The sequence below is a fragment of the Limanda limanda genome, chromosome 11 (genome assembly GCF_963576545.1).
Source record: "Limanda limanda chromosome 11, fLimLim1.1, whole genome shotgun sequence".
Lineage (NCBI taxonomy): Eukaryota > Metazoa > Chordata > Actinopteri > Pleuronectiformes > Pleuronectidae > Limanda > Limanda limanda.
The window spans coordinates 20,035,191-20,047,609 of NC_083646.1; the positions used below are offsets into that span (position 1 = coordinate 20,035,191).

General features: G+C 44.4%; 1 protein-coding gene across 1 annotated transcript; it reads left to right on the plus strand.

Annotated features, from left to right (window-relative positions):
• Positions 1–3,705: 3,705 nt before the first annotated feature.
• On the plus strand, positions 3,706–9,017 carry LOC133014358 (protein SOGA3). The gene is made up of 10 exons (XM_061081572.1): positions 3,706–3,936; positions 4,438–4,662; positions 4,760–4,918; positions 5,763–5,834; positions 6,001–6,320; positions 6,512–6,671; positions 7,042–7,111; positions 7,333–7,873; positions 8,666–8,795; positions 8,907–9,017. The coding sequence occupies exons 1-10, from the start codon at positions 3,796–3,798 to the stop codon at positions 9,015–9,017; spliced, it is 1,929 nt and encodes a 642-aa protein (XP_060937555.1). The 5' UTR covers positions 3,706–3,795.
• Positions 9,018–12,419: the final 3,402 nt, after the last annotated feature.

The following is a 12,419-nucleotide window of genomic DNA, read 5'->3' on the forward strand; positions in this document are numbered from 1 at the left end:
GAAATGAACGAAGGGATTATTTTTAGACAAATGTTCATCAGGCTCTATCTCTCTCTTTCTCTCCTTGTCTCTCTATCTCTATCAATTTAAACTATTTAACTATTGGATTTAAATAGCAACATGTAAAATCTGCTCCATAAGCCTCATTACTTTCGATCACTTTAGACGAAGAAGAATCAGCGATTCCTGTTTGGTACATGGGAGCCTCCACAATGGAGACATCTGTCACTTACAATGCAAGCTAATGATTGAATAGTCCTGAGGCAGAATAGGGGGTGATGCATGTGTGTGGGTGTGTGTGTGTTTGTGTAAGTGTGTCAGAGAGAGAGTAGGTGTGTATGTGAGGGGGAGGAGGGGAGGGGGGGGGCGACATCTGTTATCCTATTCAGAGAAAATAGATAATTATTCTTGCCCACATCAGCCTGATTGGCCCCTGAACATTTTGTCTGGTAACTAAAGTGTGATTACGAGAGAGAACACTCTTGTTTCTGAACGCACCAATATATAATGTTGTTAAAGTCTGTTGTGACAGTAGCAGATTGATTGCACAGAGGTAAGAGCTGCTGTTGTCGAATCATTTACTGAAGACGAAGTCAGAGTCATAAAACTTTCAGAGCAGAGCAAATCCTTCCATCCAACTCAGTCCCTGGCACCTCCTGCAAACTTGGCACAGGGACGATGCATCAGTCCACCTCTTCAGTGATGTGATGTACATTCTGCAGCACCTCAGATGTGTGTGTGCGCAGATTACAGTGATTAGAGAAAGGTCAAAATTGATATACTTCAAATGACTGGTCAGATGTATTGCCCCCGTCCAATGTTATTCAATCAGAGAAGAGGCCTTGAACTGATGAGGAGCTCAGGAAACAGAATAAAGGATCCTTAGTGAATAACTCAAATAGAATCAACCACATATGATCCTGTGTTCAAATATAGTAACAACGTCCTCCGCTGCCACATGTGGTGATTATTTTTGTTTCTGTCTGTGAGCGATTGAGTTGTTGTCATGTAAAGAGAAAAAAAAACAAAGCTTATCAATGTGCTGACCACAGCTCTCACTTCGTACCTGAAACGTAATTGAATGTTTGACATAATCCACAGCTTCCTGAACAGGTAGAGTTGCCACTGTTACAAATACACCAAATGTTTATATTTCTTCATATTTTGAAAGTTTTTTTTAATGATTACACGCTGCCTGACAACTGCTAGAGGCGGGCTTTTTCGTGTCATGCTCACGTACTCATAGATATATGTCTTCACCTGTCTTTGTACATGGGCAGGGCACTCACAGGCAGGTCAGTAAGTGATAGGCAGGTACACCAAATGAAAGGATTGGTGGTGTTTATTCCAGTCCTGCTAAGGACCCCAGACACCAGCATTATCATTTTTTATAAAGAAAAACTTGACTTATTGATGGCCATTGGGACGTGAAGAGGATTTCAACAAAAAAGAAAAAAGTGTTTCAGAAGCAAATGACCAACCCTAAGTTTACGCTGCAACTATCGGTCGGTTACATCCTTGTCAGAAGAGATCATACTAAAGGTTAGAGCAGGAACAGGTGTTCAGCAGCCTAATTCTCCCTATTCCAACTCAGTGTAGCATAGACACATTTTGAACCTGCTATTCTAAGGTAAAAAATGTAATTGTGTTGCATTAAAATAAAAAAACCCATTACCAGCTGCATATTTTCATACAATATATAACACAGATGGATGAATCATTTCTTATCGACCTAAAGTAAAATATGAGCAACCAGCAAAACATATATTTTTTTATTAAACTCACTTCAAATTACTCAAGACAAGGTGAGTGGCAATAGCTGCTATTTTTGAAAGAGAGTTTCTGTGTGTGTGTGTGTGTGTGTGTGTGTGTGTGTGTGTGTGTGTGTGTGTGTGTGTGTGTGTGTGTGTGAGCATCCTGCCGTCTGCCAATGAGAGCAGTGTGCTGTGTGCAGCCTCGTCTCCGTGCAGCCCTCCCTGCCGATGATGTAATGTCATGAATATTGAAACAGGTTGCTTGGTGGTCGGGAGGCGCTCGAGTCAGCATCCCTTCTGCCTGCACATCACCACCACACCACCCTTCATTCAGCTTCCGACCAAAAAAACGACCAGAAAAGGTAAGAGAATCACCCATTTGGAGCTTTTCCATGTGATAACCGGCCGGTCTTTGTGCTCAGAGGCGTATTTGACGTGAATGTGAGCTGTGTAACCTGTATGAAGGGCAAAGCAGTGACTGTGGTCCATATCATGGTCTGTGCTGTCATGGCCTCGGAGCTGCCTTGATGTACTGTTGCTGCTCTCTGTTGTTCATCCACAGAAAACTACAAGAGAGCTGCCTCTCTTGTTTGGTCTGATTCTAAATTCTTAATTTTATAAGCAAAACGAGAGAGGGAGGGAGAGAGAGAGACAGAGACTGTGTGGGAGGAGAGACAAAGGCGATTATTTGCTTTTCAAACTAAAGAGAAAACATGCGTAAAGTGTGCCACCTGTGCGTAAAAGACATATTCTGCCGACACTGTTACGAGTCATTGGGGCTGGTTGAAGATGAGGATGATGGCTTACAGGAAGTGGTTCTGTCTCATCTATAGCCTGTACGTGGCCCTCCTTTGTCTCTGTAGACGAGTATCCGACCAGGGGCCACTCAGAACCTGTCCTCTGTCAACAGAACAAGCAGCGCGATTTAATTGGCTCACTGCTTCCTCGAGTTGAACAGCCAATGACATTTTCTCCTCTGCGCTCCCTCTCGTCCTCTGCCCTTTGGGCGCCGCGCACGACACATGTGTGGATTGTCTAATTGCCCGAGCTGCAGCTGATCTCACACATCTCATCATCAAACCTGGGCTGAATGGCTGACTGCATAATCACTGGTGGTCACGTAGCCCATTCCCCCGGGTGCTAACGACCGATTGTGGCCTAATTAGCCGTGCGTAAAAGAACTTCATCTAAAATGCAGGGTGCGTCCTGGTGTAGGCCTGTAACCAGTGGGTTCCCATTCTTTTTTTCAGTATGATCCAAATAACAAAGTTGAATTATTTGGTCAACAGCCATTTCTCATTTATGTCGCGTACATCCCATCATCTCAGCCTCTAGGTGTGAAACGGCTGTTGCTTCCCGGTGGGAGGGACACAGGCGAAGGGAATTGATGTTTCCGAGGATGAGCTGAGCCTCTGACACCATGATGAACCCGTCATCCGCCGACTCGCCGCGGCAACCAGACAATAGCAGCCGTAAACAGCCGCGGTCATCATCTCCGGCCGGGCTCAAAGACAGCGGATCCAAAGCTGCACAGAAAGGCAGCCCGTCGTCAAAGCTCATCCCGTCTAAGCAGGCAGGAGCTGGAGGAGGAGGAGGGAGAAGCAGCCGAGGTCATTCACCCGTCTCCACCGGCAGGGAGCGGCCGGCCGGAGGCGCCTCTGCCACCAGGGGCCCGGCTGCTGTCCAGGCTGCTGGTGCTGAAAGCCCCACGACGAGCAGGCCCGCGGCGGCAGCGGCAGAGAGAGCTGGCATCCACCCACCGGAGGACTCACCACGCCCTGCCGCCGACGCCTCCTCGCCTTCCAGGGCGGATGCGAGCCGCGTTGTTTCCGACCAGCCCTGCGCCTCCAAGTCCCCCAAACTGAGGAGCAAAACCCCGAAAGGAGGGGAGGCCACCGCCGCAGCAGCAGTGACGAGCGGCGGCAAGAAGAGCTCCAAGAGCACCGTGGGCTGTGGACCCGGTTTCTGGAAGGAGGGATGTTTGCAGTCCGAGCTGATACAGTTTCACTTGAATAAGAGCTTGGGGAAGAAAGGGACAAAGATGCAGGCGAAATCAGCATCACCGCCGGCCTCGGAGCCGGAGCTGTCCCCGGAGCCCTGCATCCCACAGCCGGCTCCACAGCCGGACCAGCGGCTGCAGGAGGAGATGGAGAAGCTGGAGGATGAAAACGATGATCTTAAGGTAAACTGGTCACTTATTACAAATCTTGACAATAAAGATTTGCGTATCTGTTGTATTAGCACGTGCATGTAGGCACCTGTAGCTGTTGCATGAGGCTGCAATGATTATATTCTACTGCTTATATACACATCCAGGCTTTGTTATGAAACATTTTTTTTTTTTTTTAAAACACCTAGCAATATTCCTCTGTGGCCCTATTCGCTGATTTAATGACTTTGTGATGCATTTTCCTTTTGTGTATATGTTGTTAAATACGATAAGATACAACTTAAGTAATCCCAAGCCAGGGAAATTCAATTGTTACAGCAGCAGATAGTCAGGCTGAAGGAGACAGGAGAAGATATAAGGCAATAGAATAAAAATAAGTAATTCCATAAAAATTCACAGAATTAAACCTTTTACTATACTATCTACTATACTATACAATGGTAAGCCAGTGTATGGGTCAATTGCACAATAAGAGCTATACATGTGGAATAATGTAACTTATATACATTATAGATTGAAATCGAGGAGATGCGGGCAGAGATGGATGAGATGCGGGACACATTCTATGAGGAGGACGCATGTCAGCTGCAGGACATGCGCAGAGAGCTGGAGAGAGCAAACAAGAATTGTCGGATCCTTCAGTACCGACTCAAGAAGGCAGAGAGGAAGAGGCTCCGCTTCTCAGATAGCGGCCAGGTGGATGGAGAGCTGCTCAGGAGTCTGGAGCAAGACCTGAAGGTGAGTCTACGGAGGGCTCAGCATCCTACATGTTGTATTCTACATCCAGAATTGATCACTTCAATCTCTGCCTCTTCCTGTTCTGTGTTGGTGCCAGGTGGCTAAGGATGTGTCTGTGCGGCTGCACCATGAGCTGGAGAGTGTGGAGGAGAAGAGGACAAAGACAGAGGAGGAGAATGAGAAGCTGAGGCAACGGCTGATAGAGGTGGAGATCACCAAGCAGGCCCTGCAGAACGGGCTGGAGAAAGCCAAAGAGGTGAGGTAGTGGGTGCAGTTATTTTTTACCTGTCATCGCCTGTGTGCTTGGAGACATGCAATGCAAATTGTTTTCTGAACCTTAAGGTAAGCATAGAATAGAATAGAACAGAAATGGAAAATTTGTCTGTGATTCACCAATGAGGGGAATATATTCTAACAAGTAAACAAGACAAGCAACATCAGTCATCAGTCACACACACAGTCATAAAAACAAGCAACAGCATGAAGCAACATAGAAACAACAATGGGAAGTTAGTAAAACAGGCACATAGACATGTTGTAGGTTGATAAATTCACAATTATTATCATTCATACACACTACATGACTTTCTAAATTGTGGCACTGTGAAAATAAAGTAATTATTTGAGATTCATGTCTGTGATTAAATGCACAGTGACCAAAAATAATTCAGAAGAATTAAAGAAAGACATTGTTGACATTGAATCTGAAATCATTTCAATAGTTGAAATTGAAAAATATTTCCCCAAAGTCACAAATAGTCCATAATACCAGCTGAGTCTTGAGTCTTGTTCGTTGTCAGTGGAGCAGCTCCCTCTGATTGGCAGTACAGTGACATATGAGCTTTGTGTCCTAATATTTTTTAAAGATGTGTGAGATACTCATTCTTAGAAATAAAATAATTCACATATGCAAACTTCGCAGGTGTTTTCCATTTGAAGGCTTTCAAATCACCAGAAATGTTCTGGAGAGTGAGTTAGACGCGGTCCTTCTTTTCCATTACTGAGCCGTCAGTGTTCCATACATCTGGATGATATCATTTGCTGCAGTAAGAAAAGAGTGAGCTGCTGCTGATGATTTAACCACTCATATTTCTCTGCAGCTCTCACTGAAAAGAAAAGGAAGTAAAGATGGACAGAGGGCAGAGAGGAAGACTCCACAAACCCCTATCGAGGTGAGTCAGCATTTACATTATTAATTATTAAACTTTGTAAGCTGCAGTAGAGATGTTTAGGGTATTCTCTAATGTAATGTCTAAATAAAAACATGTTCTATGAGTGAAAATAGGTTCAAGGAAAACAATAATGGGCAAATTCACAAACTCTCTTCCCCCTTCATAGGAAGAAAATGAGGATCTGAAATGCCAGCTAGCCTTCATCAAGGAGGAAGCCCTCCTGATGAGGAAAAAGATGGCGAAGATCGACAAGGAGAAGGACCGACTGGATCAGGAGCTGCAGAAGTATCGCTCCTTCTACGGGGACGTGGACAGCCCTCTGCCTAAAGGGGAAGCTGGCGGACCTCCCACCACCCGTGAATCAGAGCTGAAGCTCCGCTTACGCCTGGTGGAGGAGGAGGCGAATATCCTCGGGAGGAAGATCGTGGAGCTGGAGGTGGAGAACAGGGGGCTGAAGGCTGAGCTGGACGACATGAGGGAGGACAGGTACTTGGTATTCAATCTACAGAATCTCGAGTATTTAATCAGTTTCCTGTTGAAATGTAGTCATCGTCCAGGAAGAATAAAAGAATAAAAAAGAAGAATAAAAACCTGAAATTGTGATAAGGAGAAAGATAAAAGAAAAGTGGGTGCTGAAAACAACCTTCACAGCTATCACTGCTTCTCTCTTCACCCAGCATGGCGGCAGCAGGCGTGGATGGGTCGGGCCGAGGAGGTCAACAGTGCAGAGAACAGGGCGAGGCTCTGTCGGAGCTGAGGCAGCAGCTCCAGCTGGTGGAGGATGAGGCAGAACTTCTTCGCAGGAACTTAGCAGATGTGGAAGAAGAGAACAAAAAGGTAGATCATTCAGATCATTCCCAAAAACAACATTTCCCATGATACACTGCATTGGTATCCACAGACAAAAACCGATGCAATATATATACGCAAATACAATATGTTTGTTTAGGAACAGTCTGCTTTAGTTTCCGGAGATATCTGTTTGTTCTGTTTGAGAGAGACTGTACACAATATGTATGACAATGTAAGATTATAATTTGTGTGTTTCTCTTCTTTTTTGAGTGACTGTTGCTATTTATAGTATCATCAATGACTTAGAGGCCTTTTATAAAAGCTAGCTGTTACGTAACAAAGTATTCAAGTGTGTGAAGTATTCACTCTCACAGCAGTAGGCATGCACGAGAATAACATCCAGTTTCATCTTCAGGTGACAGGTGAACTCAATAAACTGAAATTCAAGGCCGGATCCCATGAAGCTGGATCGAGACATGGAGGAGGTTTGTTATTCATTAGTTCTGTCACTGCCTTTCACTGTCATTGTTGCAGGAAATGAGTGACCTGCACTTCAGAATGAGGATCGTTTTCTTCTCCTCTCCTTTCAGCTCAATATCATAGATGGAAAGTGTGTTTCATGAAGTCTCTAGTGGCTGCACGATAAAGTCTCATTTACAGAATTGCTCCACTTCTCATTGTCACCTTGTTTCAACCCCAGGAGGAGCCGACCCGGCTAAAATGGAGGCCGCGCAGGAGGAGCTGAAAGCAGCCCGTCTGCAGATCAATGAACTGAGTGGCAAAGTCATGCAGCTCCAGTATGAGAACCGCGTGCTGCTCTCTAACATGCAGCGCTACGACCTGGCCTCCCACCTGGGCATCCGGAGCAGCCCGCGGGACAGCGACGCAGACAGCGACGGTGGGAGGGATGACGACGCCCCTTCGGCCTCGGCTTCCTCGCCTCGCCTCCTCCCGCCACACCGCAAGCGGGAGGGCCCCATCGGAGGGGAGAGCGACTCGGATGAGGTGAGGAACATCCGCTGCCTCACCCCGACCCGCTCCCTGTACTCACCTGTGGAGAGTCGTTTTTTAGGCCGAAGCCTGAAGGACCGGCAGCAGATGATAGACGTCCGCATCGAGGCGGAGCGGCTGGGCCGGACCATCGACAGGCTAATCGCTGACACCAGCACTATCATCACTGAGGCCCGAGTTTACGTCACAAATGGTGAACTGTACGCCAGACTGGATGAGGATGAAGAGGGTGGCAGGTAATCAAGACATTAACTAGAATCCCACAGCTTATAGAGCAGAGTACTCCATCTTAAATCAAATCAAGCTGCATCAAATTACACAGACTTATAGATGTCAGTCCCCTGAGTATGCTTGATTTTTTTCATCAAGATCCATGGGAACACAGAAAGATCCGTGAAAAACGGCCTAGCTTGCAATGTTAAAGAAAATGAAACAAAAAAAGTCCTGGATCCACCCTCTAATCCAGATCTGCTCAAGAATGTGATGAGTTATTTCCTGACCCTAACATCCTACCATCAAGTTTTGTTGAAATCAATTAAGTGATTGTATGTAATCTTGTTCTCAAACAAACAAGCAAACATACAAACTAGAATAGCACAGTGGAGCACATCACTCTGCCAAGGCCCAACAGTCCCCTTCACACTCATTGGTATCAGTCCCCTAAATGTGCCTGATGTTTTTCTTCAAAATCTAACAAATGCTCCCTGGGAAATTAATGACAAATACTCCCAATGTCAAAGACAGTGAAAATAATTCCTGGATCTGCCCCCTGATTCAGATTTACATCAAAACTGAATTGGTTCTCCCCTTTCTAATACAGCATCCTTCCAAAGTTTTGTGGAAATCCATCTGGTAGTTTTTGTGTTTTTGTTTGGCGGCGGTAAAAACAACTCACCGTTTTTGGTAACTACAGCTGATCAGTTGTTGTGCACTGGACTGTTACTGTTTTGTCCGAATGTTGCAGTTCTTTTTTTCATACTCACTCAATCATTAAACCAGTTGAACTGTTCTTTACGTCCGCTCCACAGAATCCGAGAGCATGAGCTGCTGTATCGCATCAACGCTCAGTTGAAAGCCTTCAGGAAGGAGCTGCAGAGCTTCATAGACCGGCTGGACGTCCCAAAGCAGGAGGACAAACAGGAAGAGGAGCCCCTGTCTGTAAGATAAAGCATAATCATGAATGTCTGTCATGTCTGTGTTGTTAAATATGCATTTATATAACTAGCAATCTGCCTCTCGCCCCCCCTCTTTCATTCTGTCATCCACCAGATGTTCCAGCCCATTATTTTGCTGATCCTCATTCTTGTTCTGTTTTCCTCACTCTCTTATGCCACCATTTTTAAATTGGTATTCCTTTTCACCCTCTTCTTTGTTCTATAAAGCGCAATCTCAAGATATTTTTTTTTAATTTCCATTATTGCTTTTTTATTTATTTTACATTTTTCATTCATTTCAGTGCTGTTATGTTGAACACGTCACATATCACAAGGTCACTCAAGGTACAGGACGTCACTATTTCCCACGTCTGACCCACGCCACTCATGTACTCAGATGCTTTCCACATTAATCGGAGGGATGAGGAGGCGACAGTGGAGTGTTAGGTGAGTCTGTCAGTGAACTGATCAATGAGATGTTTAAACAATGTCAGTCCCAAATGTCACAGTCACAAAGGCCCAGCACATAAGCACATGGGTGTTTTCACTTACTGAGCCTTATTAGACACACTCTCAATGACTCCGTCTGTCAGCGGTGGAGAAAGCACTCAACATTTTATTTTAGTGAAAGTACAAATAAACAGACAGATATAAATACTTGCTTTTAAATATACTCAAAGTATTAAAAGTAAAAGTACTTTCCTTGAGTAGCCTCTTCCATAATGCAATGGTCTACTGTATCATCAACTGTGCTTGTATATTCTGCTTAAAACAAGAATAATACAGACTCTGTCATATTAATAAAGAAAAGCTGCAGATGATGCTACTGAGAAACACTTGGATTATCATAATAATGAACGGTTGAGTCTCGGCCTCTTTCAAAATCCATTTCAGGTTTTTCTTCATCATTAAATTCTGCTGAAAAAAGGCGGGGTCTAATGTTACCCCAATTGGACCAATGGATCAATTCCTTTCTAGTTTTATTTTTTGGGAAATAAATGAAAGCAATTAGGACATAAACATCAATACATTTTAAAAATGTTGTAGAGTAGAAAGTACAGATATTTGCTGATATACCTATTGGAGTAAAAGGGAAAAGTGCCCAAAAATAGTTACACTTAAGTAAAGTACAGATACATGAAAAATTGACTTTAGTACAGTAAATGTACTTTGTAACATCTCACCACCATGGCTGAGTATGACATCTTTCACACTTTCCTGCTAGTTTGCACTAATTGTCAGTACAGCAAATAGTGATGACAGTGTAATCACCTCATTAGCTCAGTCCAAGGTCAATTTAATAAGCCACAATATCTGAAAACACCCATTTATTTGTTTATTTGTTTATTTAGAAGGATCCCCATTAGCTCTACCCTAAGACAGAGCTACTTTTAGTGGGGTCCACATTGAAGACATACACACAGATATCAAACATTTAAAACATACATTACAGTACCAATATCAAACATTTAAAACATACGTTAAATTACAAATATCAAAAGTTAAAATACATTAAATAATGATCATACAATTATATGTTACAGATATCAAAAATAAGTTAGTGGTTATGCAGTTTTACCTTTGTCATGATATAAAACACTGATAGGTAATTCCATAGAAGCGAAAACGTCAAACCATGTAATAGAATCCTACACATTTATGTACAGTACAACACCATGAAGATGGATAGTGCCTTGAATTAGAAAAATGAAAATGTTGTGGATCGAGACTGTATCGTTACCACTGTAAATGCTGGAAGAATCAATCATATTGCTAAACGGTAAAAAAATTCTTGCTTGTAGCTTGTGCACCACATTTTCTATCACTTTATCCAGTGAAGCTAAAAGTTCATAAGACTTGTTTCCACCTACACAACCATCACTTTGTATTTATGAGGTTTTCACGTGACAACAGCAGTTAATGTGTTTATGAGCAGTTCATGCACACACAGACTACACACAAGTTCAAGTACACACACTCGGGCATGCATACACTGGCACACTGTCTCGTAGTGAAACAAGCATATGCCTCTTGCAGATCCTGCTCAGTGTGAGTCATCAGATGCCCAAGGGGAATATGATATTTTAACCATATTTGGATCTGGGTTATTTGACGTTGGGTGGCTCAGGAGAAAAGGCTGATGGTGGTGGTGGGTCCGTTTAACCGACGGAACCTGACCACCAGGGCGGAGGAGGAACCGGTCCACTTCTCTCATCCCACCGGGCTGACGTCACATATCAGGTCCAGCTGTGGAGGGAGAGAGAAGGAGAGAGAAGGAGAGACAGAGACAGAGAGAGAGGGGAAGTTAATGGAAGCATCGTTTCGGCTGTAGGCTGCTGCTCTCCAGTTGTTTCTGACTAAGACTTCATCCGGAGCTTTACTCTACCAGTGGACATGTGGGACTGGTGTTAGAAGGAAGACGCTCATCACTACTTCCAGGATCACCACAGAAGAAGAAGAGGTAACGTTATTCTGCCTCATGGCACGTGCTGCTTCAACGTGCTGCTTCCATCTGACGCACAACAAAACAAACGAACGTGAATATCATACGTTAAGTGCATAAAAGTCGCGCTATCACCTAGTTCGCATGCTACATGTTTATATTAGCTCGGTCAATTCCAGGCCTGATGTTTTGAAGGATTCTGTGGAGCAACGTGAGTTATCTTCAAATCAAGAGGATCCGTCCCCCCCACCGCCGCCTCACTCGTGATAGTCACCATCCTCTTGCGTTAATAATGATAAATGCCCGGAGGCATGGGGCATCAGGCTGAGGAGAAGGAACAAGGAAGCTAAGCTAACAAGGACTGTCTCCTCTTAGAGGTAAGGTAAGACTCATGTATTGGCATGGGCTGACATTTACTGGCCGTCACAGCCAGTCGTTATAATAAGCAGTAATAATAATTCTAACTTTACTCATGTGGCACTTTTCAAAACACCCGAAAAAAGGACAATTCGACAACAAGCATACAAAAGATCGACGTTAGCGAATAAAGTGCTAGTGTGAGTAAATTGATTTGTTGCCATCGCCACAGCGCAAGTTGGTGTTCTGCCTCGTAACTGGAGCAAACTGCTGTTGATTGATGGGTGTTGTTGCTCCGCTGGTGACGTGAAAGTTGAGCAACATGCTGCAGCAGCGACTGACATTTATTTGTCATTAACAAAGTTGTAATAAGTGGTTTATTACGTCTGAAATGAGAGAATGTTTGCGCACATCACTGCAGCGTTGTGAGTAAAATGATTCGTTGCCATGGCTACAGCGTAAGGTGGTATCCTGGGTCAGGTGTTGGTTGATGGATGTTGTTGCTCCGCTGCCTACGTAGGCAAACCTGTCTCTTCTTGTGGGCAGGGGTGGACTGGCCATCTGGCATACCGGGCATAATCCCGGTGGGCCGTTGACCCAATGTGGGCCGGTCTGGTCCGCTATGTTGTTGTTTTGTTTTTTTTCTCTTCTTCCTCTCTAAATTCCCTCCAATTGGGCCGGCCAATTGGCTACAGAGGGCTAGCAGTGTGTTGCCAACATCGACACATATTATTGGTCTATTGTTTGTCATTGTCAATCAATCATGGGCTGACAGGCTCAGAGAGCCCTAACAGTGCTGTCAATCACAACACAAACCAGGGTGGGGCG

What these genes read in the sequence shown, in the direction of transcription:
- LOC133014358 (XM_061081572.1), top strand. Translation starts at nt 3,796, where the DNA reads ATGCAGGCGAAATCAGCATCACCGCCGGCCTCGGAGCCGGAGCTGTCC. An exon ending in CTCCACAAACCCCTATCGAG is followed by an intron (nt 5,835 to 6,000) that starts GTGAGTCAGCAT and finishes CCCCCTTCATAG; the next exon opens with GAAGAAAATGAGGATCTGAA. An exon ending in AGGAAGAGGAGCCCCTGTCT is followed by an intron (nt 8,796 to 8,906) that starts GTAAGATAAAGC and finishes GTCATCCACCAG; the next exon opens with ATGTTCCAGCCCATTATTTT.